The 27,666-nt window shown below is 57.1% G+C and overlaps 2 protein-coding genes across 4 annotated transcripts in view; one reads left to right on the top strand and one right to left on the bottom strand.

The window, feature by feature from the left end:
* NPC1 (NPC intracellular cholesterol transporter 1) overlaps nucleotides 1-6,989 on the top strand; it is a 50,861-nt gene extending 43,872 nt beyond the window's left edge. For 2 of the 3 annotated variants that reach the window (XM_062201473.1, XM_062201472.1), the window contains exons 17-26: nucleotides 469-558; nucleotides 962-1,152; nucleotides 1,378-1,493; nucleotides 2,113-2,242; nucleotides 2,491-2,691; nucleotides 4,087-4,318; nucleotides 4,986-5,099; nucleotides 5,742-5,904; nucleotides 6,435-6,485; nucleotides 6,575-6,989. In XM_062201473.1, the coding sequence (XP_062057457.1) occupies nucleotides 469-558; nucleotides 962-1,152; nucleotides 1,378-1,493; nucleotides 2,113-2,242; nucleotides 2,491-2,691; nucleotides 4,087-4,318; nucleotides 4,986-5,099; nucleotides 5,742-5,904; nucleotides 6,435-6,485; nucleotides 6,575-6,615 (1,329 nt within the window). In that variant the 3' untranslated portion in view covers nucleotides 6,616-6,989. Of the gene's footprint in view, nucleotides 1-468; nucleotides 559-961; nucleotides 1,153-1,377; nucleotides 1,494-2,112; nucleotides 2,243-2,490; nucleotides 2,692-4,086; nucleotides 4,319-4,985; nucleotides 5,100-5,741; nucleotides 5,905-6,434 lie in introns of all 3 variants that reach the window. The other variant, XM_062201474.1, reaches the window with a different exon arrangement.
* A 48-nt stretch (nucleotides 6,990-7,037) lies between these two features.
* Nucleotides 7,038-27,267, bottom strand: RMC1 (regulator of MON1-CCZ1). Its single transcript, XM_062201475.1, has 20 exons — nucleotides 27,112-27,267; nucleotides 26,456-26,532; nucleotides 23,439-23,523; nucleotides 22,658-22,714; nucleotides 21,166-21,252; nucleotides 18,351-18,491; nucleotides 17,985-18,088; nucleotides 16,394-16,483; nucleotides 16,200-16,305; nucleotides 15,374-15,485; nucleotides 12,666-12,710; nucleotides 12,441-12,494; nucleotides 11,681-11,809; nucleotides 11,208-11,314; nucleotides 9,562-9,678; nucleotides 8,651-8,728; nucleotides 8,239-8,343; nucleotides 8,080-8,148; nucleotides 7,770-7,995; nucleotides 7,038-7,126 (listed from the first exon to the last, which is right to left on the bottom strand). The coding sequence occupies exons 1-20, from the start codon at nucleotides 27,211-27,213 to the stop codon at nucleotides 7,047-7,049; spliced, it is 1,971 nt and encodes a 656-aa protein (XP_062057459.1). The 5' UTR covers nucleotides 27,214-27,267; the 3' UTR covers nucleotides 7,038-7,046.
* Between the last annotated feature and the right edge of the window lie 399 nt (nucleotides 27,268-27,666).

Genomic DNA, 27,666 nt, shown 5'->3' with positions numbered 1-27,666 from the left:
ACCCGCATTCCGTGCAGGGACTTTATATGGACCAGATGTAGCCAGCAGTGATCATCTGTCACTTCTCTACTAAGAAAACGTAAGTTCATGTCTGATGATAGTACGAAGCAATAGTGGTACCTGGAACAGTGAGTATCAGTTGGGAACGATGCTGAAGTCTGGATCACCCGTGGGTTTTCTTATGGAATCCATGCTGCTATCTGATGTAACAAGTCTGTTATTTTTCCTGACGAAGGAGTAGAAGCCAGGCGCAGGGCCTTTGAACTCTAAGTACAAGGCTGGGATTCGCACCCACGAATTTTGGCTCTGGATACTGTGGCCCAGACACTACCCCGTACTCCCTGTCGTCTCGGCACGTTATGTAAACTTGCTTTTCGGTTTAGAAAAATCCTGCTTTTTTGCATGTGTTCAAGATTTCTTTTCTGCCCCTCAGCTTGTTGTGACTTGAACAAGCACTTTTTCTTCCAGGTAGCGGTATTTGTGGGCGTTCTCTCGTTCAGCATCGCAGTCCTGAACAAGGTGGAAATTGGATTGGATCAGTCTCTCTCGATGCCTGACGTAAGGCCCTGTCTTTAATGCGGCTATGTGGCTGGCGACGAGTGAGTTTTCAGAGCATGCTCTTGAGTGTTTCCAGCCGACACCTGCCTGGAAATGCAGACGCACACAGGCTCCCTGGCTTTTAACGGGAGCTGCTGTATCGCGAGGCCCGTGGGCTGCTCCGGCATTAGGAGCTTCCAGACCGCCCTCAGGGCACAGCCATGGACTGAGAGCCCCTGGCCTTGTGAGGCGCCCTCCTGGCCATGGACGGGAGGTGGGGGAAGGGGATGCCCTGGCTGTGCCGGGAGTCCTGAGTGCAGGCCGGCGGTGTCGGGCAGCCTGGCCCCTCTGAATTCCTCGTGGTCCTCATCTCGTTTGTCCTCAGAGCGTTTAGACCCCCGCCGTCCTTCGGTCTGTCTTGCAGGACTCCTACGTGGTGGATTATTTCAAGTCCCTCGGGCAGTACCTGCATGCGGGGCCGCCCGTGTACTTTGTCCTGGAGGAAGGGCACGACTACACCTCCCTGCAGGGGCAGAACATGGTGTGCGGCGGCCTGGGCTGCGACAACGACTCCGTGGTGCAGCAGATATTCAACGCGGCCCAGCTGGACAACTAGTCAGTACCGCCTCGCCCCTCTCTCGGGGCTCCTTTCAAAGCCCGTGTTCAGTCTCGGCTGGCCTGAGCGCTGCTTCTCAGGGGCCTGATCCAGTGCCAGGGGCTCTAGCGCACGTCTCTCTGGGCTGGCAGCACTGGGCGACTAGGGGGGGACGTCGGGACGGTCTGAAGCGGGAGGCGTCCTCCGCGTGGAGCAAGGCGGCCATCGCTTCCTCCTTTCCCCAGCACCCGCATCGGCTTCGCGCCCTCCTCCTGGATCGATGATTACTTCGATTGGGTGAAGCCGCAGTCGTCTTGCTGCCGGGTCTCCAACGTCACGGAGCAGTTCTGCAACGCCTCAGGTACCGTCGCTCCCACCCCGCTGCTCCCTTCCTCCCGGAACACCGTGGCCTTGGCATTCACTAAGTGTTTGCATCTCTCCTCAGTTCGTGCCCGTGCTGGGTCTTCCACCCCTCGCCACGCTCCCCTACCTCACCACGCTCCCCTACCTCGCCACGTGTGCGAGCTGCCACGTGTTCCCGTCCCTGCACCCCGTGGGGCTGCAGGCTGCACACGGCCCACGCAGGGGACTCCGGCTCCCAGATTCGGGTCCTCGTCTTGCCCTGACCACACCCATTGCTCTGACTGGCTCTGGCCTTGGCTGTCCTGTTTGTCACTGTTGCCGCCCGGTGTTGTAGGAGTGTTGGAAGTCTGGAATTCTCCTAACACGTGCGAGCCCTGGCCTCGGATGACACCAGTCGTGGTCAGCCCTGAGCAGGCTCTCTTGAGTCTGCCTGAGGTGCTAGCAGTGTGTCAGACTCAGCAAGCAGTGGAACCACGGGGGGTGGAAGTTTCTGGATAAGGGGAGAGATTTCGGGAGAATTCCCTCCCTTTGTAGTATTTTTTTTTCATGCTTTTATTTAAAAACACCATCGGAAGCCTGTTCCTCTTAACGCGGCTCCTCCCTCGTGTCTCCGCCAGTGGTGGACCCTGCCTGCGTCCGCTGCAGGCCGCTCACCCCAGAGGGCAAGCAGAGGCCTCAGGGGGAGGACTTCATGAGATTCCTGCCCATGTTCCTGTCCGACAACCCCAACCCCAAGTGTGGCAAAGGGTAAGTGCCGCCGGCTACTTCAGGAGCACCAGCCGCCTCGCACCAAACAGATGCAGTGAGGCCCGAGTGGGCGAGAGCGGGCTGACGCCTGCCTTGCTCCCTGGTCCGGAGGCTGCCTCATCCCCGACGGGTCCAGCTGGGTGCCACCCGCGAACCGGGGCCGCGTGACTTCACTGAGCTGCCAGGGCTCAGCTGCTGTGGGCGTCTGGCTGGGAGCTGCCTCTCTGACGCCTGGTCTCTGTGCCCAGGGGACATGCTGCTTACAGCACGGCAGTCAACATCCTGGACAACGGCACCAGGATCGGGGCCACGTACTTCATGACCTACCACACCGTGCTGCAGACCTCAGCCGACTTCATCGACGCCATGAAGAAAGCCCAGCTGGTAGCCGGGAACGCCACCGCCACCATGGGCCTGAAGGGCAGCCATCGCCGGGTGTTCCCCTACAGGTAGGGGGGAGTCTCGGTGGGAGGCCGACCCCCAGCTTCCGTTCTGCGCACAGGGGAAGCAGTTCAAGGGAAAGAGGCCAGTCACCGAACTTGGTCCCCGCCGTCCCCTCCTAAAGGAGACCCACGGGGAAGCAGCCCCCAGAGGCCACACAGAGAGGGCCGAGCCCACATCCTCAGCCAGCGACACTGACACCCATGTGTCCCCGCCTGCTCAGTGCTTTTGGGTAGAATGCTCTTATTTATTCCCTGTTTTTTGTCCCGCCCTGGCAAGAGGATATTATGTATGATTTTCCATATAATATTATGTACTGATTTTGGAGAATACTAAAAGGTAGAAGAAACAAGTGATTTAAAAAAAGTTGTTTTAGAGCCGGCGCCGTGGCTTAACAGGCTAATCCTCCGCCTTGCGGCGCCGGCACACCAGGTTCTAGTCCCAGTTGGGGCACCGGATTCTGTCCCGGTTGCCCCTCTTCCAGGCCAGCTCTCTGCTGTGGCCCGGGAGTGCAGTGGAGGATGGCCCAAGTGCTTGGGCCCTGCACCCGCATGGGAGACCAGGAGAAGCACCTGGCTCCTGGCTTCGATCAGCGAGATGCGCCGGCCGCAGCGGCCATTGGAGGGTGAACCAACGACAAAAAGGAAGACCTTTCTCTCTGTCTCTCTCTCACTATCCACTCTGCCTGTCAAAAAAAAAAAAAAAAATTGTTTTAACCACCACCATAAGCTTGCTTAAAGGAGAGCCGGGTTTTCTGTGGAAGAAGCTGCAGACGGCCGGCACCATGGCTCACTAGGCTAATCCTCTGCCTGTGGCGCCGGCACACCGGGTTCTAGTCCAGGTCTAGGCACCGGATTCTGTCCCGGTTGCCCCTCTTCCAGTCCAGCTCTCTGCTGTAGCCCAGGAAGGCAGTGGAGGATGGCCCAAGTGCTTGGGCCCTGCACCTGCATGGGAGACTGGGAGGAAGCACCTGGCTCCTGGCTTCGGATCAGCGCGGTGTGCCAGCCATAGCGGCCATTTTGGGGGCTAACCAACGGAAAGGAAGACCTTTCTCTCTCTCTCTCTCTCTCTCTCTCTCTCTCTCTAACTCTGCCTGTCAAAAAAAAAAAAAAGAAGAAGCCGCAGAGCAGGTGTCCTGATTCCTGGGAAGCGCTGCTTAGCTTTGGCGGGGCCTGTTCCGAGCTGTTCTTGGGAGAGACCGGGACTTGTTAGCCTGGGTCTCTGAAGTGACAGATTGGACTGGCAAGCAAAAACCTCGCAGGAAACACACGTGCGGCCGAGTGGCCCCCACAGAGTCCGTGGCATGACTGGGGCGGGGCTGGCACACGGCCAGGGCGTTCTCCGCCAGGGTCGCCCAGGGCAGGCGCTGGGGGCCCTGACGGAAGCTCCCCTCTCCTCCGCAGCGTGTTCTACGTCTTCTACGAACAGTACCTGACCATTCTGGATGATGCTGTCTTCAACCTCGGCGTGTCCCTGGGAGCGGTGTTCGTAGTGGCTGTGGTGCTCCTGGGCTGTGAGCTCTGGTCTGCGGTCATCATGTGTGTCACCATCACCATGATCTTGGTCAACATGTTTGGGGTCATGTGGCTGTGGGGCATTAGCCTGAATGCGGTGTCCTTGGTCAACCTGGTGATGGTGAGTCCCTGGCTGTCCTCAGCCCCTGGCTTCTCCGTCACTCATAGGAACTGGGTCATGGTGTCCACAGAAACCCTAAAATGGGGCAAAATCCCAGGTCCAGCTGTGGCTGTCGGAGCACAGGGAGAGGTGGGAGAAAGCGCGTTGCTGTCTGATAATTATCCCCTTCCGGGCAGCTCAGGTGCTGAGTCCTAGTGCCCCGACAGCAGAAGCGTGCTACCAGGGCTAGCCTGGGCACTGCTTTATTACCCTCCAGGGACAGGGCAGAGTGCAGCCTAAGGGCGTTCACTGTTGATCCAGAATATTGCCCTCCCCCGGGGCTGTCTGCCCAGTCCCCAGTGGCTGGGTCCTTTTTGATAGTTAAGTGACAGTCTTGCAGCTGTGAGCATTCCAGAGGTGATAGGTGCACATCCAGCTGGGAGTCCCGTGGGGCCGGGGTGGGGACAGCCAGGAGTGACGACAGCGTGCAGGCTGGGCAGGGCCAGCTGTGGCTGGGAGGCTTTGGCACCTCCCCTACCAGATGCACACACGCCCTAGGACCCGGGGGCACTGGGGGCACAGGCGGCACAGGCCGTGCTGGGAGGGGGAGGTGGGGTCTCAAAGCATCCTGCTGCCAATTAGGATGGTGACGGGCAAGAGCCCCGCTGAGGGAAGCACTTTATTTCAGAGCTGTGGCATCTCCGTGGAGTTCTGCAGCCACATAACCAGAGCGTTCACAGTGAGTGCCAAAGGAAGCCGTGTGGCCCGCGCAGAGGAGGCGCTCGCTCACATGGGCAGCTCTGTGAGTATCCCGCACAGGGCGCGCCCAGGGCTGGGACGACTCTCCCGAGGAGGAACTGAAAGTCGGAGACGTGCTTTAGAAAGCAGCTGCCAACGAGGCCAAGCTCCTGGCAGTTCCTGGAGCAGGTGCACCTGGCACCGGCCTGCAGTCCTGCAGAGCGGCACCGGTGGGTGTGACTCCGTGGCTGAAGTCGGGAAACCACGAGAAGTCAGATCTGCAGGAGCTGCACGCGGCACAGGCTCCAGAGCCCAGGGTGCAGTGTGGAGCTGACGTCTGCAGCATCTCCCGGTTCAGCTCTGTCCCTGGTTAGCCTGGCCGCCAGTCCCTTCTCCTCTGTGGAATAGAACATTAGGGAGGGAAAGCTAAAACTTTTGTTTCCGAACACTTTTGGATACTTAAAAGTCGTGTGCACCTGAGACAGACATGTGTCTGCAGACAGGAGGCAGTGCCGGTGCAGAGCGCACAGCCTTGCACTCATTCATACCGAGCCCGCTCAGCCTCGTAAAGACACAGGGAGACTGCAGCCCCCACCAGGGTGCCCGCGCCACCATCGCCTCCTTGAATACGAGAAATCCCTGCAGGGAAAGGGCTCAGTTCCGACAGACGGGTACCAGCGGGCTCTCACACGCTCTTCTCTTTTAGGTATTCAGTGGAATCACACTTACAAAATTTGGAGGGATTGTGGTGTTGGCTTTTGCCAAATCTCAGATTTTCCAGATCTTTTACTTCAGGATGTATTTGGCCATGGTCCTGCTGGGCGCCACGCACGGGTTGATATTCCTCCCAGTCTTGCTCAGTTACATAGGTGAGCGTTCTTAGTTTTAACAGGGGGCAGGAGACGGGGGGAAGCGTGTTACTAGGGGGAAAGCTACCCTAAAGCATCCTTCCGTGCTAATGGGCATCTGACAAGTAACACGGGGTAAAAAAATTCCGAGAGGAGCAGAGTCTGCTGACTGATGACCGGCCAGCTAGTGCATGGTCTCACTGCTTGCTCTGCCTGCACAGAGGGGCCCAGGTCACACCTGAAGCCCTGCTCTACGGCCAGGCCCACGCCCACCTCGCGGGAGCAGCGTGGCCCTTGCTGACGCTGCCCGCACGGGGGGACTGTCCTTGTCAGCTGGCGACGTCTGTGGCCACTGCCACTAAGTGACCCGCGGCTCAGGGAACACGGCTGCGGCCTTGATTTATGACTTTGTGCTGGACTAGAGGGCTGAGAAGAGGGGCTTGCTTTCCTCTCTGGGGCAGAGAAACTGGTTCCGTGAGTCTCCTGGAAAGGAAAATCTGAGCTGCACCTTGGCTCCCGCAGTAACTGAAGAGTATTCTTTTCCCCCACAGGCCCTTCAACAAATAAAGCCAAAAGCTGTGCCACTCAAGAGCGATACAAAGGTACTGAGCGAGAGCGACTCCTAAATTTCTAGGCCTCTGCCAGGGCTTGGTGACTGTGAACTGTGTCTAAGGGTCGGTCACTTTGCCAGGTTCCCCCCTGGACAAAGCTGCGCTGCCAAGGCCGAGCTGAACCCCGGATGTTCCCAACATCAGGCCGCTGAGCAGCAGCAGCGGTGGCTGTAGAGGTTTAAACTCAGGAACGCACGGCTGGCTAGTGAAGCAGTGTTACACAACCTGAAGGAAGGCAACCACCGGACACGGACGCCTCGCCCGGCGCCGCCCGACAGGAAGCGGAGGGGACGCTGGATGGCTGTAAGCATGACCTGCTCACTGTCGCTGCGGAAGGCCAGGCGGTGCGCTGTCGCTCCTGTTTTTAGGAGTAAGCCATCACCCAAGTTCTAGACCATATTTTTAGTAGCATTTGAGAATGTTGTAGATACACTTTACTGTAACATTTTGTAGTTTAAAGAGCTTTATTAATGCAATAAATTAACTTTGTACACATTTATATATACATATATATATTAAAAAAAAAAGACAAGACCACGCTAGCAAGCGATTTCAGAAGGTTGTGGGCCTCATTAGAGCTTGCTCTCCAAACACCTGTTTGAAAAACGCAACGTGTTCTTCACAGTGTTCTCCTATAGAGAGAAACAGAAGGCATTGCCCATTAGATATGGCGCGAAACCAGAGACTGCGGCTCGTTCAGTGTGTACGCTAGGTCTTAACTTATTTTTCTTGAATAAAACACTTTGTTTTCCTAAGCCTGGATTGCCCCTTCTATCACAAAGCTGCTGCCTTCACAACGCCTGCTCCCGAGATGCGTGGGAAAGCCGGGAGGAGGAAGAGCAGGCCCCGCTGTGCGGCCGGGAGGCTGCTCTGCACTGGCCCAGGGTCAGACTCGGGAGTGTGACTGACGACTTCCGCCCTAGCTGAGGGCACAGCACCATTAGCCGGTTCTTCCTGCCTGCAGCTACAGCGCTCAGAAAAAGCCCAGGCCACGGAAACCCTCCGCCACCACCTGCTGTCATGTTCCTGATTCTTCCAAAGGGACGTTCCCAGGTGCTGGGCTGGGTCCGGCCTCCTGATCAGTCCCACCCCAAACCACCTCCCAGGGAGTTCGTGAGCATGAGTGATGCCTGTAGCCTGCAGCCCGCAGCGGTAGCTCCGCTGTGCGTTAGGGTTCCGGCCTGATTTCTATGGAAAGCCAACTCGATGGCACTGCTTACTAAGGCTTCCTACTGCGAGTCTGTAGTTACCCGGGTAGGACTGTGGTATTCCCACCTGGTGTGAAACTGGGGTTCCCTCGCAAACGCTGGTTTCGCTGTTCAAAAAAGCGGAATATAGTATAGAAAAGCATGTTGTCTTCAGTCTGCTTTGCAGCATCCAGAAACTTCCTTGCAGAAATGTTGTCGTGGCCGCCGATGCCCCGGATGAACCTCAAGGCAGCTAACACTTGGTGTTTGGAAAGGAGGACTTCCACTATTTCATCGTTGGCGGTGGAAAGTCGCTGGGAGTGAGGGGGAGAGGAGTCCAGGTCAGTGCAAGCGCCAGGGCGGGGTTCAGCCATCAGAGACCCCGACGGGCCAGTTACCTTCAGCATATCCAGAGACAGCTGATGAGCCGGGGGGTAGAAGCTTTCCAGGGACAGGAGCAGACAGGCCTGCAAGACAAAGGGTCCCGCCAGCCTCGGCCGCGAGGTCAGCCCTCGAGGTCTGCACTCACAATGAAAGCAAAGCCCGGCGCTACCTACCAGGGGCTTGGAGTCGCTGAGCACGTGGTACTGCAGGAACTGGTGCAGCATGTAGAAGAGGTTGTGCTGGACCAGTGTCTTGATGACAAGCTCGTGCAGGTAATGCTGCGGGCAGAGCGGGAGCCAGGACATGGTCATCACGGGGGCTCGGCCGCAGCACGCCCGGGGCCGGCTGAGCGCTGCGGCTCCTCTGAACCGCGGGGTTCGTGACACTTTCTCATTGCAGGTACGGCGACCAACAAGGTGGCAAGGCTAGGGGAGTCCCTCGAAAACCCATCCCAAGTCAGATATGCAGACCTGCCCATTAGCACATGCAGGGCGACTTCCTAAGCAAAGATGTTGGCAGTGCTTTTATTTACAGAACAGACCCCGCTCCTCTGACCGGAGACAACACGTGCCCACTTGAAGGTACCTGGACTGCTATCTGGAACTGGTTGAGGGAGCGGATGTACTCCATCAGCACGGCGATCACAAACTTATGCGGCATCTCCTATAGGGGAAAGAGGGGGTTTGTGAATACTGGGTTGCAAGAGCTCCATGTTCACGCCTCCTACCCTCCACCCCAACTTGGGCCCACACCAGAATCCCCAGAACCACCCCGTCGGTGGTGACGCTTCAGGCCTGAGAACGGGAAGCCAGTCTCCCAGGGCTGGCCTTGTGGTGCAGCGGGTTAAGCTGTGACTGGCATCCCACCGCAGCACCAGCTGGAATCCCAAGCACTCTCTTTCCAATCCAGCTCTCTGCTGTGTGCCTGGGGTGGCAGTGGAAGATGCCCTGAGTACTTGGGCCCCTGCCACCCATGTGAGAGACCTGGATGGAGTTCCTGACTCCTAGCTCAGCCCCAGCCTTTGTAACCATTTGAAGAGTGAGCCAGCGGAATAAGTCTTTTTTTAAAAAAATGCCAAGCTAGCAGTGCTAGGTCCTTGCTCGAGAGAACTCCAGTTGTCACAATATTAGGAGTTCTGATTGGCTTCAGCTCCCTATTCTGAAAACCGAGGCTGGCGCTCTGGCGTAGCAGGTAAAGCCACCGCCTGCAGTGCTGGCATCCCATATGGGCACTAGTTTAAGTCCTGGCTGTGCCACTTCTGATCCAGCTCTCTGCGATAGCCTAGGAAAGCAGTAGAAGATGGCCCCAGTCCTTGGGCTCCTGTACCCGTGTGGGAGACCTGGAGGAGGCTCCTGGCTGGTGCGGCCAATTGGGGAGTGAACCAGTGGATAGAAGACCTCTCTGTGTCTCCTCTGTGTAACTGACCTTCAAATAATAAATAAATCTTTAAAAAAGAACCAAAACTGTGCCAAGGAGACCGGGAAGCTGCTGCCCACCTTGTTTTCGGTGAATGGTGACAGCACGTGGGTGTACACGTCCGACTGGTCCACCACGGCCTGGGTCCGCACGGGCCTCTTGAGAAGTGGGTTGCGGCTCTGCCCGGCTTCTACAGCCTGAAACACAGATCACAGGGGAACAGTGCGTTCACAGCTACCCCAGACAGACTGCTCTCCTGCGTATCAGCCGCCACGGAGAAGCCACTGGTTTCCCTCAAGGACCCTTCCCTGTGCTGGCCGGCGAAGCGCTCACAAGTCATACGCTCCCGGGTGCAAGAATGGGCGAGGCAGGCAGAAGTCACAGATTTCCCTCTGGGCTTCACATTCTTCAGTTCCCTGCCTGGTTTTCTAACGCAGACCACGTGGCAGCTGTTGCCCGAAAAAACGCAGTGTTGTGCTGACGTTCCCTGAAGCCCTGAGGCCCGGATAAATGAGCACGGCTTAGCGTGCGTCTGTCTGGGCTTTTCGATGGTACAGGTAGGGAGCTCTGCGAGAAGCCCTTGACGCTCACCTATCATTCCAAAGCACTCTAGGTTGGGGGGGCTCTGTAGTAGCTATGGGGTGCAGCCCGAGAACCCATATTTCTAAGGGCTCCTGGTCACTGTACCTACATGCTGTGGGTAGTGAGGGCTTATTAAGAAGCCCAAGGGCCAGGGCCTTAGTGGTAAAGCATCCCATGTGGGCACTGATTCAAATCCTGGCTGTTCCATTTCTGATCCAGCTCCCTGCTAATGTGCCTGGGAAAGCAGTGGATAATGACCCAATGCTTGGGTCCCTGCACCCAGGAAGAAGCTCCTGGTCTTGGCTCTGGGCTGGCCCAGCCCCAGCCATTGAGGCCCTTTGGGGAGTGAACAAGTGGGTGAAAGACTTGTGTCTCTCCCTCTCATTCTGTAACTCATTCAAATAAATAAAGTCCAGTGGCCAGTGTAGGGGGCACACTGCTGTGTGGGATCAGGTGCACGGTTGCCCACAGCCCATCAGCAGCAGGGCCAAGAGCAGGGACTGGGAGGGCTCAGCCGGCTCTGGACGGTGACCACATGTGCCCCAGGAAACCCAGCCTGCTTCAGGCCTGTTACCCTCAACAGCTCCAGGAGCGGAGTCTCAAGCTTGTGTTGTTTAAGACCACTTCCATTTTGTAGCCTTCGAACTAAATTAGACCTTGAAGTGAAGTAACTGCTTCCGCTTGTCCCCGACTTTTCTGCCCTCAGAAGACAGGACGTCTGAACAGCGGGCGCGAACTGGTGCGAGGAGGACACGCACGTCTCCAGCCCTTGCCTGCCGCCCAGTGCCGAACCCCACCAGCGCTGTGGACTGACAGACCGACAGCAGCCGAGGGCGTGTTTGCTCGACAGCAGCCGAGGGCGCGTCTGCTCCTCGTAGCCAGCATCCCCTCGAGGGAAAGGACGGTGGTGAACGGACACCCTGCTTCTCACTTACTAACCCAGGCTAGCCTGGCAGAGAGACGAATCAAAGAATGCACGGCTGGGGCCGGCTTTCTTGTCTACAGAACAGAGGGAGACCAAGGATCAAACAGATTTCGAAAGACAAAACCGGGGAAGCCGCTCAGCGATGACGCCTCCGGGCAGGCCGCTGCTCATCTCACCCCACCTCCATCCCCGCCCCCGCCCAGCCTCGTGGCCACTTACCATCACGTGACACTGCTCAGCATCCAAGTACTTCTTATACTCATGGTTGAGCTTATCAAAGACGGTGGCTATCACGGGCAGCGCGGCTCTGTCTGCCTCGCCCAGCACTGCGAAGGACACAAGGCACACGTCAGCCCGCCCGCCCGCCTTCCGCTGGCCCTCAGATTCCAGCACTCCAACACACTGCCCAGAGGGGGCCCGATGCGCACCCATGGACAGCTGCCAGGAGCCCGCGTGCCTGCCACGCCCATGCCCCACACCCGTGCTCCAGGGACCACCCAGCTGCGACCAGAGCCTCCGCAGGCACGCCTGGGGGCAGCAGCCTTTCCACGGGGTTACACAGCCCATTCCTCAAGTACAGAATGAGCCTATAAAGTTCCTAACAACGAGGTGTGTTCTTTCAAAGAGATCGACCTGTGGAGAGGGCGTAACAGCGGCACGGCTGGCGCCGGGTGCGGGCTTCTGGCACTCACTCTGCGAGCAGACAGACAGGATGACCGCCTTGCACTCCTTCCTCTGCAGCAGGAAGTCCATGAGCCTCCCCTTGTCGGGCAGCAGATTCACTATGGGCTGCAGTTTCACCTGGAGGTTCCACAGGTAACCTGGGGTTCAGGGGCGGCACAGTTAGCAGTGTGATGCATCCCAGAGCAAACGCCCAAACGTGGCTCCCCTACATGGGGAGAAAAACCCTGCACAGCATGGTTCCTGGCTTGTTCCTAACCCAAGCAGAGCCAGCACATTCAGGAACCTGTGTGACGACGGGAGGATTACCAGCTCCACTGTTAAATCTGCATACTCGGCCGATCCCTTTCACATGACCTGTGCGCTCAGAGGCTCCCTGAACGTGGGGGGCAGGAAGTCCTTGATTCCAAACGCTCCCGTCCCCGCCCCCAACCCCCTTTGGTCAGCTGCAAGTAGAAACTGCTGCTGACATACAGCATCAGCGGTAGACTCGCTTTCTCCTGCAAGGCTCCTTAATCTCAAGGGGAACCGAGAGGTGCCTGCTGGGACTCCGAGCTCATCCACGGGCCGGTCCCTGCAGAGTGCACACACACACCACTGTGCAGGCAGCTGGGGCTCGGCAGGAAGGGCGTGCTCACACACAGCGGTCTGCGTGGTCACGCTGTCTGCTCCCCAGAGCGGGCACAGGACAGAGGGCTCCAGCACAGCCAGCCGGCTACGCCTGGGGTCTACTCTGTCTAACGTCATGACGGTCTGTCCCCTCCGACCCACCTTGGCTTGCACTGATGATGATGTCGGGCTGAAAGACGATCCAGGATGACGAATCTGCAGATTATAGGAAATCCTAAACCAGGATGAGACGAAAACAAAGGCGAAGCCTGCTCAGGGGCATGCCCACCGGCCCCAGGCGGGAGTGAGCCAAGCTTGGCTCACGGAGCCCGCTCGGCTAGACCGCCCTGAAGAAGGGGCAGCCACCCCTTGCCGTGCAAAGGATACAGAGTTTACAGGGGACTGGAGACTGGCTGGTCACAGCGGCGGGACCTGCAAACAACAAAAGCTGCTGCCAACGCCGGAGCTGGGGAGGCGCCCGGGAGATACTCCCTCAGCCGTGGCTAAGGAAGGAAGGAGCGAGCGTGTGCCTCACTGGTAACACCTGGTGAGGAACGAGGCAGGCGTCGAGAACCATCGCTGGGAAGGGCCCCGTTGTGGGGAGCATAGCACGGCATGGCTCTAAGAGCCGGAGTTCTTAAGCTTTGATGTCCTCCACACACACAAACGACCGAGAAATGACTCAACGTTCAAACACACAGACGATTCACGGAGAAAGTTTCAGATCAGTGTTTCAGTGGTTTGCGGCTCACTTATCTCAAGAGCTAAGCAGAGTGGGGCTGCCTCCGAGAGCCCCCTGGGGAGCAGACCGCGAAGGGGGCCGGGAGTGACCAGGCATCTTGCGCCCGTGCTGCGCAGGCAGGCTAGACAGGCCCAGTCCGAGACAGCGGAGGTGGGCTTTTGGACAGACCACCTGGGGACTCACAGACAAGCCCAGGCACTCTGGACGGGAGGCAGGATCGGGCCCGAGCCGACGGCCCTCGGCTCTGCTGTCTGTAGCACTGACCACATGCTCACAGGGGAATCCCCCAGGTGGGGAATCCCCCAGGTGACCCCAACATGGAGGCAGTGACAACCACGGCTCTAATGAGCCCAAAGAACAGGCTGCAGCGGCCTGCAGTCAGCCACACACACCACAGCCAGCCCCTCACTTCCAAGGGAGCACGGCAGCCACGCCCCCTGAGCCCCGAGCTGCTCCCCTCTGAGGATGCATGACAGCCACACTCCCGAGCCCCTCACCTCTGAGGATGCATGACAGCCACACTCCTGAGCCCCTCCCCTCTGAGGATGCATGACAGCCACACTCCCGAGCCCCTCCCCTCTGAGGATGCATGACAGCCACACTCCTGAGCCCCTCCCCTCTGAGGATGCATGACAGCCACACTCCCGAGCCCCTCACCTCTGAGGGTGCACGGCAGCCACACTCCCAGAGCCCCTCACCTTCGAGGGTACACCGCAGCCACACCCCCTGAGCCCCTCACCTCCGAGGGTACACCGCAGCCACACTCCCGAGCCCCTCACCTCCGAGGATGCATGACAGCCACACCCCCTGAGCCCCGAGCCGCTCCCCTCTGAGGATGCATGACAGCCACACCCCCAGAGCCCCTCACCTCCGAGGGTGCACGGCAGCCACACCCCCTGAGCCCCTCACCTCCGAGGGTGCACGGCAGCCACACCCCCCGAGCCCCGGAAAGAATGGACTTGGAATTCTTCCTGAGGGTTCTGCCCATTCTGTTATCCCGACCCTGCCTGGCAGTTTTCTTTTTCAAGAATGACTGACTTATGTATTTGAAAGGCAGAGTAACAGAGAGGAAGAGACAGCGATTGATCTTCATTCTGCTGGTTCCCTTTCCAAGTGGCCACCAACAGTCCAGGTTTAGCCAGGCCAAAGCCTGGAACTCCCTATGGGTCTCCCACGTGGGTGTCAGGGGCCCCAGCACTTGGGCCATCTTCTGCTGCTTTCCCAGGCCCATTAGCAAGGAGCTGGGTCGGAAGTGGAGCAGCGGGGACTAGAACCAAACCAGCACTCTGACACGGGATGCCAGCATCTCTGGTGGCGGTGTAACCCACTACACCACAGTGCCAGCCCCTGGCCCTTGTTTTTCTTACAGTGGCCAACTAGAACCCAGTTGCCTCTAACTACCCCTTTACCACTGCAACAGCGCTGAGGGCCGTACACGAGGGGTGGCCTTCCCCCCAGCTCGTCAGCACTCACCTTCACAGCAAGCGGCAGCAGAAACAGCTGCTTGGAACCACCCACCCTTTCCACACTAGCAGGCAGGGAAAGGGCTCGGCCCTCAGCCCGTGAGAACCGCTGCCAGGAAGTCACGAAGCTTTGGCTGACCCAGCAAGGCCTGCGGGGAGAGGCGGCCCCTCCCACCCCCACCCGACTGCGAGGGGCCGACCCCCGGGGGCCAGCCGCCTGGCCTTCCTCCTGAGAACACGGCAGTGCGCAGAGTCTCATAGGGGTCACGCGGAATTCAACAGTGAGCTCTCACCGCCGACCTCTGCAGGCAAGCGAATACCGTGCGGCTTCTGTCTTCAATCAGTTACGCTGGCACAAGGCCAAAGGAACCAGACAGTCTCTCTCTCTCCTTCCCTGCAAACCCGCCCTCCTCTCGTGGCCTCCTCCCTCCGCCTCTTCGGGGCGGGTAAGCACGTACGGCGCCCACCAGTCACCAGAGGAGCAATGCTTACAACGATGACAGCCAGTGAGGGACAGCCAAGGCCGCGACAAGGACCATCCCCGGCCAAGCCCAACTTCAGGGCTGCAGAGCCAGAACAGGAAATGCTGAGGGCTTTGGGCCTCACCCACTGACGCCCAGAGTCTTAATGTCCACTCTCCACTGCAGCCGCAGGGAGAGAGATTGGTTTACTTTATGACTGCTTCTCAGAACACTAGCTAGCCTGAGAGAGGTGGCGGCTGCATTCTGCAGAGAGGATAAAGAGCCCCTCACGATGTCGCAGATCTGGGAAGCTGTATGAGCTCTCGGGGCTCTGGGCGTGGACACGGGCCGCTCCCGCCAAGCTCCCGGCAGGGACGGGACGCTAAGGCGGACTGGCAGCGCAGACCGCTCGGCGGGACTCCATCTTACCTGCCAGCGGGATCTGGTAGGGCTGAATGGACCGAGCCGGGAGCACCGGGTGGTGGAAGGTCACGGTGCCATCAAACTCTCCCCTTAACTTGATGTCAAATATCACGGACGTCTGTGTGGGGAGAGAGCAGAGACCGTGATGCTGGTACACAGCATGCGCCTGACCGCGCCCCTCCATCCCGTCACGGCTCACGGTTAGGGTGAGCTCTGAGGCCTGGGTTTGCGTGCCACCCCTCCAGGCTGGTCCTGAAGCAGGAATGTGCCAGCTTCCTACATCAGTATCTCATTTCTGACACACTTCCCGGGAAGCACGCAGGGCGACTCCACCTGATGTTTTCCACTTCAACGTGCAGCATCTTCGCTGGTCAGAGACATGCGGGCCGCAGCCTCCAGGTGCCCAGCTAACAGCCTACAGCCTACAGATAGCAGCAGCCTGCTCGGTTCTCTCGGGCCACACAGCCTCAGACCACGTGTGCCTGGAACTGTCCCCCACGCTCACGCGTGAAGCGCAGAAGATCACAGACTGGTGTGACACAATGGCTCTGCAGGGGAGCCCAGCTACCAGGATCCACCAACTGTTGCAAAGGTCAAAGTGCCTCGTGTGGTATTTTCTGAAATAGTTTTTAATTATCCCTACTCAATTCGCAGCAAGCTGCTGTTTTGTAAACCATTTAGAATACCAAACCCACTTCTGTCTGGGAGGATCCAAACTCAGGGCATTTGGGGTCCTCTCGGGTCCTTGTTCAGAAGGGCCTGCCAATTTCCACACAGCTCCGCGGCAGCCGGCAAACACACGCCCCCACCCCCACCCCCCCACAGCTCGTACCTCTGTGTCCTGATGATGAACGACCACCAGGTTGTCCACCACATTCAGGGCGAACTTGCCCGTCCTATTTAACTTTAAGATGTGCATCTTTTTACAGGCGCCTTCTCTGTGGGACAACAGAAAGCCCACACACAGGTCAGCAGGCTTTAGTTCACGTCTAAAACCCGAGAGGGAGGGAGAGAGCAGTGACGTACCGTGGGAGGTGATACAGGACCACCTCTGCCCCCGTGCTGGTGGAAGTCCGGGAGTGGTGTCGCAGGAAGAGGACGTAGAGCTGGCCGTATCTGATGGGAGGAGACAGACCCGTGTCACGCTGTGCCCGACACCCCCACGCCCAAGGCTTAGGCTCAGGCTCAGGCCCTGGGAAGTCCGTCAGGGGGCACCCACTTAGGCAGGAATCTGCACTCAACAGCAGCCTTTACAAAGAAAGTGCAGTCAGCCACGCACACTGTTGCGTGGTTGTGGGAATGGAGAACAAGGAACTCAGCACAGCTGGATCACAAGCTAGGCAGAGTCCTGGCCCCAGGATGGCTCTGGCTTTCTCTCCTAACCCAGGATCCAGAGAAGAGCGCCTTCAAAAAGAAAATGCTCTAATAATAAACAGCTTGAAGTCTGGGAACAATGTGAAGCCACAGAAGAATCAGAAGTGATTTAGAGGGGTTGACGCTGCGGCGGTGTAGTGGGTAAAGCTGCTGCCTGCAGTGCTGGCAGCCCGTGGGGGCGCTGGCTTGATTCCTGATCCTGACTCCTGATTGCAGCTTCCTGCTAATGCATACCCCTGGAGGCAGTGGGTGATGGCTCAAGAAACTGGGTTCCTGGCATCTACCGAGGAAATCTGGATTGAGTTCCTGGCTCCTGGCTTTGGCCCAACCCAGCTCCAGGTGTTGTAGGCATTTGGGAAGTGAACCAGCAGAGAACTCTCTGTCACTTAAATAAATAAAATTTGGGGAGGGAAAGCCAGTGCTGTGGTTAGTGGGCTAAGCCTCTGCCTGCAGTGCCGGCATCCCAAATGGGCACCAGCGTGGGTCCCAGCTGCTCCACTTCCAATCCAGCTCTCTCCTATGGCCTGGGGAAGCAGTAGAAGATGGCCCAAGTGCTTGGGCCCCTGCACCTACACAGGAGACCCAGAAGAAGCTCCTGGCTCCTGGCTTCGGATCGGCACAGCTCCAGCCATTGTGGCTATTTAGGGAGTGAACCAGTGGATAGAAGACCTCTCTTTCTCTATCTCTGCCTTTCAAGTAAATAAATAAATAGTTTTAAAAAGATTTAGAAGCAAAATTGTGGTGATTACTGAATCAGGGATATGGGTACATATGGGGTTCTCTGTTATATTTTTAGTTTGATATTTTCATTATGATATTCAAAAACTAATTCTACCTGTTTTTCTAAATGAAAATGTGTCCCTATGTAAGTAATTTGTGTTTGTGAGATTAAAAAAATCTATTTTGCAACAATTATGATACATTATAGCTAAAACAAACTCTGTTAAGCTTCAACTCACAGGATGAAAAAAAAATTTTTAAACGAAGATACCTAAGAAATAAATTGGTACAGCGTTCTCATCTGATCACACTAGGAAGGTGAAAAATCTTAAGATCACAAAGCCAATAAAATGCAAAAAAAGGATGCCGGCAAGGGCGCGGTTTTCCACATTCACAGAACCTGGTACCACACAGGACACAGGGAGCCCTGCGCAGGGGTTCTAGGTGTGCCCTTCCCTGGCCCGCTGACCACACCCTTCCCACTCAGAGCCAGGGCCAGGACCTCTCCCACAGACAGACGTACATGGTCGCCATGGCGATGTCTCTCTCCGAAAGGCTAAGCTTAGTGGACTTGGGCGCAGCCGGGAGCTCAATCTCAAACTTGGGCAGCTTCGACATCGTGCCAGCCTGTTGGGGGCGGGGGAGGTCGTTTTAGGCACAGTTTGTGGAAGCCCTTCGCTGGTTCACGCTCCCCACGTTCAATCCATGAGAAGCCCTCCCGGGTCCTCCCGCCTGGAGTTCTGCTCACAGCCCCAGGTCTGCGAGCCACGGACCAGCCCCGCAGTCGGCGGCACGGCGCGGGGCGCCCTCTGCTGGCCGCAGCGGCCAGGCGCTGGTCCCGGGCAGCCCCGGGGAGGAGGCAGGGGCGCTGAAGGCGAGGCGTCCCTACCCTGAAGTGGAAAGGCTGCAGGACATTGCCCAGCACCGTGGTGGACAGCAGAATCACGGCGCTCTCGGGACAGTACAGGTACCAGTTCACGTTGATGTTGTGACTCTTCAGGACCTTCAGACTCCGCTTCTCTGGCAGCACCTGCGGCCACGGCCAACAAACAGAATCCTCAGTGAAGACCCCACGCCGCGCAGCAGCTGCCCGGGTCTGCTAAGGCCGCTAAGTTGCACAGAGAGGGATGACTTGTACCTAGGACACCTGCCGGCAGGGAGCGCCGCCCAGGGCTTTCCTTACTGAGAGCCGGGCCTGCCAGCCCACCTGCCAGGTGAGAGGTCAGCAGCCTCCCAATTCAGGCTGGCTGCACTGCAACATCCACACTGCCCCTCCACAGGCTCAGCCCACGCGCCAGAGAGCAGGGAGCAAGGAGCAGCCGCGTTCTCTCCAGGGAGGAAATGGGTCCCACATCCAGAGCCAGCCTGTGGCCCAGTCTCCACCCAGGCTCCAGTGTGCCCTGGCTGGCCAGGGGCTCCCTTCCTACGACCCAGCCCATACGTTCATGACCCTCTGCATGCCAACGAACTGTATGACCAAGGCTTGTTTTAAATGTACTCTCAGTGTTCTGACAGGTTAAAGCACCCAGCCCAGACTCACCAAGACTCTGAGGTAGCAGTCAGTGCTGGGGGCCTGAGCCCTAGCAATTTGGGTACAATCAAACCAGGGAGTGCAACCCCTCCTCTGAAGGTCAACGTGGTCAGCCCAGTGCACACTCTCCCACCCGAGATCACAGAAAGGCATGTCTGCACAGGACTGCCACTGGGAGCCTTCCACAGACCAGGTGACCCCTTCCAGGTTACTGTCACAAAACTCTGGTTCTGTGCGGGACTTAGGATCCTTCACAGTGTTCTTTCTGCCGGTCATCACAGAGGCTCTGATGAGAGTCCTACAGCGCGGCTCCGTGGCACTGATGCTGCGGTTTTGCTTGAATGGATGCATTTCCCCTATGCATACATTCTGAATTACACTGCTTCCTTACTCTGACAATTCGAAGCTGAAAGATGACACCCTCTACACTGGCTGCACGTGGAGACCTCAGAAGCAGTCTCAGTAGGTCGGGAAACAGTGACCGAGGGACGCACAGGGGCATCAGAGGACACAGGGCAGCGCCAAGGGCCACGCTACGGACTGGAGCACTTGCAAACCACAGGCCAAACTGAGGTTAACATCCAGACTATACAGAGAACTCCCACAACTCAACAGCAACAAAAAGCAAGCAACCTAATTAAAAAATGGGCAAAGAACTTGAACAGACATTTCTCTACAGATGACATACAAGTGGCTTCCAAGCCCATGAGTGAATCATCAGGGAAAGGCAGTGGAAGCCACAGTGAGCTCTCCTCACACCCACTAGGATGGTCACCATCAAAGGCCAGAGAACAGTTGGTGAGGATGTGGAGGGCCGGGGGCCCTGTGCACCGCTAGGGGATGGTAAAGTGGTACAACTGGCAGTTCCCTCAAAATTAAAACACATATCATCCTGCAATCTCATGTCAAAGTGTGTAACTACAAGAACTGACAAGCTGATCCGGAAGAGAAGTCCGCGCAGCCACGTTCCCAGCAGCATTACCCACAACAGCCGAGAGGAGGAAGGAAGCCATGTGCCCATCAACAGACAAAGGCATAAGCAAAACACGGCATGCACGCAATGGACACTGTCCCGCCTGAAGACACAGGACGCGCCTCGAGGACGTTATGCTAATGAAATAAGCCCGTCACCCAGAGTCAGGCCGGCATCCCAGCTACATGAGGATTCTGCGGCGGTGAGACCTGCAGAAACACAACCGTGGCTGTCAGAAGCTGGGGCTGGTGTTCAGTGAGTGGTTTCCACTCGGCACGATGGCACAGCCTGGAGATGTTTCCCAACAATGTGAACCGACACACTCGACACCACCGAACCGTGCACCCAAAAGGGTAAGATGGTCAGTGTTCCCAGTTTTCTTAGCGCAATGAAAAAAAAGAAAAGTTTTTAAAAAGATGTACAGGCAGTTCACAAAGGAAGACCAAGGGACAGTACCAAAATGAAAAGAGGGTCACTTCCCTAGTAATGAAAACTGCAAATTAAATGTCTTTCTCACTCTCGGACAGGGACAGGTCGATGTCTACAGGCTGAAATCACCTAGTCCTGGCTAAGTGGGGACATGGAGGGTCCTACAGGCTAGGCAAGCCGCAAACTTCAGAAGGAAACTTAGCAACAGCGGTCCACACCCACGCTCAGATCTCCCCTCCACACCCTCCAAGAACCGCCTCAGCCAAGACCAGAAAGCCGTGTGCTCCAGCCTCTCCACCCAGTGACCGTCTACAGCCACAGAAATGCCAAATCCAGCCAGGCGTCCGTCAGCAGGGAATCGGCTCGATAAACCGCGGTGCATCCCCCTGGCCATGTGCGCTCCAGTCCCAACCACGCACGGAACGGCGGCCAGTGCACACTGCCACGCAAACCAGGGAAGCCAGCTGCCCCGTCTGCACAGCAGTCGCCCTCTGAAGAAGTGGCAATGTGTGTGAAAACACAAGTAAATAAAAGGCTACACGCCAAATCACGCCGAGTGTGACTTCCAGAGATTATGAGGGACTCTGACTTTCCTTTCAACTTGGTACTGCTAGAAGATTACAAACAAAAAAAAGTATTACTTGCAAATAGAGAAAAAAAATAAAATAAAAATAAAACACCCGAGGTATCTCTTGAGTGCGGAATTCAAAAGGCTGTCAAAGTGCTATCATGGCACTGTTCTCCAGTAAGCATGAGTGAGCAATCAAATACCTGGTAGAATTCGATCCCTTGGTCAGTTATGAAGACAATTTCAGTGGAACTGGTCCAGCAGAACCCCAGGATGTTGGCATTCTTGGTCTGAAAAGAATGACCGAGAAACACTTCTGATGACTCTAAAAAGATGTGTGATGTGTGTGACTTTCTACAGAAGTTTGAAGCGTTCTGCTGCTCTTACCACTCTGTAAGAAAGTTGCCCAGAAAGATTACTTGTTAACAAATCAACTTTTCTTTAAAAACAGCTCTCCGTGATTTTTGCCATAATCCCTCCTTCAAGACCCGAACCTTCATTCCTTCTTGTCAGCCAACAGGAGCCACTCGGTTTTGTAAAATGGTGACTGACCAGAGCTCCCGGATACCTACCGCCCCCTCCAGAACCAAAGTGCCAGGACAAACTCCTCGTCAAGCACATCGCGAGGCAGCCCGGTGGGGTGCGCACGTGGCCTGCTGGCTCAGGCTCCCTTTCAGACTGCTGCCTCCCACATCAAGTGCCAGGCTTCCAGGCCTGGCTCCATTCCTAATTTTAGCTTCCCACTCATATGCACCCTGGGAGGCAGCAGATGATGGCTAAAGCACTTAGGGCCCTGCCCCCAGTGTGGGAAACCTGGATTGAGTTCTGGGCTCCTGGCTTCAGCCTGGCCTAGGCCTGATGACTGTGGGCATCTGGGGAGTGAACCAATGGACAGCAGATCTCTATCTCTCTTTCAAATAAATAAAGTTTAGAACCTACTTAGCATTGTAAAGGTACAAAGGCCTAAAGTTGTTCAGTGAGTGTTGACTGAAATGGGCAGGGGGACCCTGAGGCCACGCACCTGACAGCCCGGGATGGACAGGGCCAGGCAGTGTGAAGGTGCCCCCCCCACCCCGAGCCGCTGAGCTGGGAAGGGCTCAGTTACCAAGCAGGTGCACCACTCCTTGCCGAGCAGTAAAGCCTCCCACCTTGACTCCACTTTGCAGAACAGTTACCAAGAGGCCAAAGCCTTTCCCATCCACTGAGTGGCTTCTGTTAGGCTGGGATGGAGAGTTTTAGCTGAGCTCCCCTAGCCTAACTGATCACGCCCGCCCGGCAGAACTAACTCCCAAGGATCGGACCTGCATCTGGGGGAAGAAGGAGCACCCAGGACTCCACCAGGACAAGAAATCCAGGAAGAAACATCATCACGGACGAGGATAAAGCTCCTCACCTGAACCCTCCCAAGCAGGTGGCAGCGAGGGAACCCAGGGGGGAAACCCGAGGAGGCGGGACAGAAACAGCGGGCTCCTGAGCGGTCACTGCCAGGGGTGAACCCCCGCCACCCCTAGCCCTCCCCAGCCTCTGCCAGATGAAGAGACAGCCTTTCCTGTCTTGGGAAACCACCCCCGTCCCACAGCAGACCCCGGCAGATCCCAGCAGCGCAGCAGAGCCTGACCCCTAGGCCCGCACCCCAACCCCCACCCGCCCCAGCCCGCAGCTCCCACAAGCAGCCGAGAGGCTCTGGGCCCGTACCTTGCACTCCTGTGTGTATTCCAGCTGAGAATTGTCAGGGATGAAATTACAGAAATCCTGAAAGGAAAAGAAAACACGGGGAAAACGTACACTGGGTAGCATGCTGCAGGCCCCCATGGCATACACAAGACACGCCAAAGCAGGCAGCCACAGAAAGTGATGGGAAAACACGTGCCCCCTCCACAGCAGCCGACTCCTCCCCTACCGAGAGCAGTTCACCCAAATGCCAGCTTGAGAGTTCCTGCCCCAGAGGGCTGACAGAGAAGCTACCGCGAGGTGTAACAATACTGACAAGAAATGAGCAAAGGATCCTGCCGGCCTTTCCCAGCAGCCTTTGCGCCACTTCCCAAATGACAACAGCGAGCAAGGGCCAAAGTGCCAACCAGCTGAGCCGACCCGGAATGTCGGCCCCCGTCAGCTCCAGCACACAGACTCGGAGAAGTGAGTAACACACAGCTCCCCGGAAGGCTCACTTACAAAGCAGCCAAAAGCACTCCTCGCATAATCTACACCGCTGGCTACCACCCAACAGAAAAGATAGACACAATCCCGTATTACTTTTTTTTTTTTAAATTAAGTCAAACATAGCAAACTAAGTTCAGATTAAGTTTTTCACTCATGCCTTTCTCCTCTTCAAAGGCTCAAGTACAATGCAACATAATTAAAACTTTCATGCCAGAAAGGCAACAACTGTTTCCTTGAACACCAAAGTCTGCCATCCCCGCCTTTCCACGTGCAAGCCTGATGCCCCTCCCCGGGCCACCTTTCACAGTACGCTTACCACAGTCTTCGAGGTCCTCTGAACAGCCAGGATCTTATTTTCTAAGGAAAACTTAATGCACTTCACTTCTCCTTTGTCATCCATTCTTTAACAAGAGAGAAGACAGGAAAGTTGAAACCAAACAACGGCATTCTAGCGGCTCACTTACTGATAAAAGACGACAAATTATTCAGGAAACAGCTAATCCTACTTTACAATTATGTTTCTGAAGCTAGCAGTTTTTGTGTTTGTTTTTGTGTTAAGAGAGAGACAGTGAGAGGGAGCTCCCGTCATCTGGGTCACTCCCCAAATGCCAGGGCCCAAGCCGGGTGCTGGGACCTCAAACCCCGGTCTCCCCCGCAGCGGGAGCCATCCCCCTCTCCCCCCACTACCTGAGCCATCACAGTAGCCTCCCAGGGTCTGCTTTAGCAGTCAGGACACGGAACCAAGTATCCAACCCAGATGCTCCCATGAAGGACACGGGCTAAGCACCCGCGGCTCTCTTCACACAACAAAATCCAACTTGCCGGAGAGACTTACACTTTCATGGATAACAAGAGACCAAAGAGTTGCAATCACACGTACCTGTCCCCTAAGAATTACTAAATACGCATCCACACAGCCACACGGTGCTACTTCACAAACTACAGCCCTCTCTCCATCCTCCTCCCAGCAAAGCTTCTGGGCAGAGAAGCCTACCCTGTCTGTCTCACATCCCATCCACCACGCGACCACTGCTGTGCACCAACCACCTCAAACTGATGCTAAAGAGTGCTTAGGGAGAGGCTCCGGCCTAGAGGTTAAGACACACACGCCCACACCGGGTTTGATTCCTGCCTCCTGACTCGAGCTTCCTGCCAGTGCAGACCCTGGGAGGCAGTCAGTCATGGCTTAAGGAGCTCAGTCCACGTAGGAGACCTGGGCTGAATTCCTGCCTCGGAGTCCAGTCCTGACAGCCGTGGGCATTCGGGAGCGCATGCTCACTCTCTAATTTTTTTAAGTGCATTCAAGGGCTGGATTACAGGCAATGCACACATTCTGGGGGGCATGGATGTGATCATGACCTTAACTGTGATGACAGTTTCACAGACATGTGTGTGTCAAAAATCGCACTGTGGGCAGCGCTGTGGTACAGCGGGTTAAAGCCCCAGCCTGCAGTGCTGGTATCCCATTCGGGTGCTGGCTGGAGTCCCGGCTGCTCCACTTCCGATCCAGCTCCCTGCTAGTGTGCCTGGGAAGGCATGAGAGGTCCAAGTGCCTGGGTCCCTGCACCCATGTGGGAGACCCAGAGGAGGCCCCTGGTTCCTGGCTTCGGCCTGGCCCAGCCCCGGCTGCAAGTAGATGGAAGACATCTCTCTCCCTGTCTCTACCTCTCTCTGAATTCTGCCTTTCGAATAAAACAAACAAATCTTAAAAAAAAAAAGACAAAAAACAAAAAAACTCATCACACTGTATATGGTGAATGTGTGCCAGTTACACCTCAGTAAGGATCTCATTCTGAAAAAAGTTAAAAAATTCTCAAGTCTCCCGAAATACCTTGCTGCCTCACCAAGAGGGCCTCCCCACCTCCCCACCTCCCCACTTACAAATCATCCCATGCATACTTTAAAAATCTGCTTGGGGCAACAGGTCAGATGACACTTGGGATGCCAGCACTCAAGTCCCAGCTTCACTGCCAAGTCCAGTCTCCTGAGCACACCCTCGGAGGCAGCAGGTGAGGGCTGTAGTAGTTTAGTCCCTGACACCTGTGTCGGAGAGCCAGCCTGAGCTCTGGGCTCTCGGCTTCCGCCTAGGCCAGCACCAGCTGCTGCAGGCATTCAAGGAGTGGACCACTGGGAAGGAAACACCTCTCTCCCTCCCAAATAAATAATGAAATTTTATTTTCTTTTAGAGATTTATTCATTTGAAAGACAAAGTTAGAGAGCAAGCAAATTTCCACCCGCCGGTTCACTCCCCTAGATGGCCACAGCAGCCAGGGCTGGGCCAGGAAGGAGAGCTTCTTCCAGGTCTCCTACGTGGGTGTAGGCACACAAGCACTTGGGCCATCTGCTGCTGCTTTCCCAGGCGCATTAGCAGGAAGCTGGATCGGAAGCAGAGGAGCCAGGACTCGAACCAGCTGCCCATGTGGGACGCCGGCACTGAAACCTGGGGCTTTAACCCACTGCGCCACAGTGCCGGCCCCAAATAAAAAGTAAAATGTTAAAACTTCGCTCAAAGCTTGTCCCCATCCAATGCCTCCCCCAACCCCAGGGCCCCCTGGCCAGTGGCCTTCCCTGAATGTCACATCTCTGTTGTGGTCCACATTGGAAACAGAGCTCCATTATCCACTTACCACAGTGAACCGTGTGTCTGTCCACTCACCCCTCTCCCACACTCCAAAAGTGGGGGTGGAGTGGCTCAAGGTCAAAGCTTTCACTTGCTTGGTACCTAGTACAGGGGCTGCCATTGTGACCATAAAAGAAAAAGAGGCTGAGTGATTTTCTCCTTCAAACTCCGGTTCCCATGAACGCAGGCCCACTGTAAAAGTTCGTCTTAAAGTCACCACCGAATAAGGGCCTCCATGTGTATGAACAGTTTATCATCCAAATGGAGACACTTCTGACAGTGAAAGGGGCCACTATGGATAATCACGTGTGTAAACTGGGCCACCCGGTCCCCTTGAGCACGGTGGAGGCCATGGTCTCCCTGCCTTAGGACAGGGGGACACCGAATGTCACCACCTTTCAACACTGGGAGAACCTGGGCTGAAACAGACAGGAAGTCCACCCACAGGAAACGGGTGCCTGAGCGAGCTGACCTGCCAATTCCAAGTACCAGGAAGTAGGTGCCCTTCTGCCCCAACCAACAGCTCCACACATTTCACAGGGGGCAGGAGGGGCTGGTGGGTGCCCAGCAGGTGTCTGCAAGCAGCGACTCCCATGCTGTACACACACTCCAGACCTCTCAGGGGAGGCAAATGGGGAGATCAGACAAGCCTTCAATTGGCAAGGCATCCCGTCTACACGCTGACATTACCCCGAGAAAGCCAAGAATGTTACCTAAAAGAGATGGGATTCCTGTCGTCTGGGCCTTTAACCACCACCCCGGTGGCGCCACCAGATCGCACAGCGAACACCTGAGAGGGAAAAGCAGCCACGTTAGGGGCCTGGGCCTTGGGGACACGGGCTCCTACAGCAACCGGCAAGGGCTAGGTTCTGCTCCGTCTCACCCTCGGTTCCGCGGAGCCAACACGGCCCGCACCGAGGCCGGGCTGTTCACGTGCACCTTAAGAACCCAGAGAGCAAAAACGCGAAGGGGATGGCTCCGGGGGCCCCGGCTCGCGCCCCCACGCCGCTCACGCACCCCAAGCACACGCGGTCTTTCCCCGGCACCCCCCCTTAGAAATTCCGAGACAAAATAATCACGTTACTGCCCAAACCCTTGGCCACAAGCGTAACTGACGACAAACGCAGACAACAAAAGGCTCCCGGGAAAGCCCGGCGTGCCAGCCGCTGACAACGCCGGCCCCAGCGCCACGGCGTCGCGTCCACCCCCGGGGCCACCGGGCCGCCTGGTCGGGGCAGGGCCCGGCCCCGCGTCCCGCCCGTCACGAAGGGGGTGAGCGCCGGCTCCCGCGCGGGGACCGGCGGGGAGGCCCCGGCCGCAGCCGCGGAGCTGGCCGCGCGCGGGCGAGGAGGGCGCGGGCTGGCGGGACCTGCTTGTTGGCCTCATCGAAGAAGACGCAGTTGACAGGGTTCGCCTTCTCGAACTGCACCGGCCGCTCGCACAGCTCCAGGTAATAATCCTCCTCGCCCATGGCGGGCGCCGCGGAGGCGGCGGCGGGGGGCCCGGGGGCGGCCGCCAGCTTGGAGCCGAGCACGGGACGCGCGGGGACGGGCGGCGGCGGCGGCGAGCTCGGCCCGGCTCTGAGTCCGCTTCCTGGTGCCACGCCCCCGCCCCTCCCGCCACGTGATCCTGCGCCCTCGGCTCTTAAAGGGGCCGCGTCGGCCCGTGAGGCCCACAGACCGTCCCCGCGCCCCGCCCAGTGCGAGCGGCTCCGCCCCTTCCCGAGGCGCACGCTGCGCCTTCCCCCGGCTCGTATGTGTGCGCGCGCGCGCGTGTGTTCCGAGGGGGTTGGTGCCTGGGCTGCCCCGGGCCTGTGCAAGGCTTCACCCTCCTCTCGGGAGGATTTACTGTGCGCCGCCGCCCGCGCGTGCCGCGTCCCTGCCGCCTGGAGCTTAGTGAGAGAGAGGAGCCTGGAGGAGGCAAA

The sequence above is a fragment of the Lepus europaeus genome, chromosome 9 (assembly GCF_033115175.1).
Source record: "Lepus europaeus isolate LE1 chromosome 9, mLepTim1.pri, whole genome shotgun sequence".
NCBI lineage: Eukaryota > Metazoa > Chordata > Mammalia > Lagomorpha > Leporidae > Lepus > Lepus europaeus.
The sequence above is the reverse complement of the archived record's forward strand: the minus strand, read 5'-3'. Positions and strand labels throughout refer to the sequence as shown.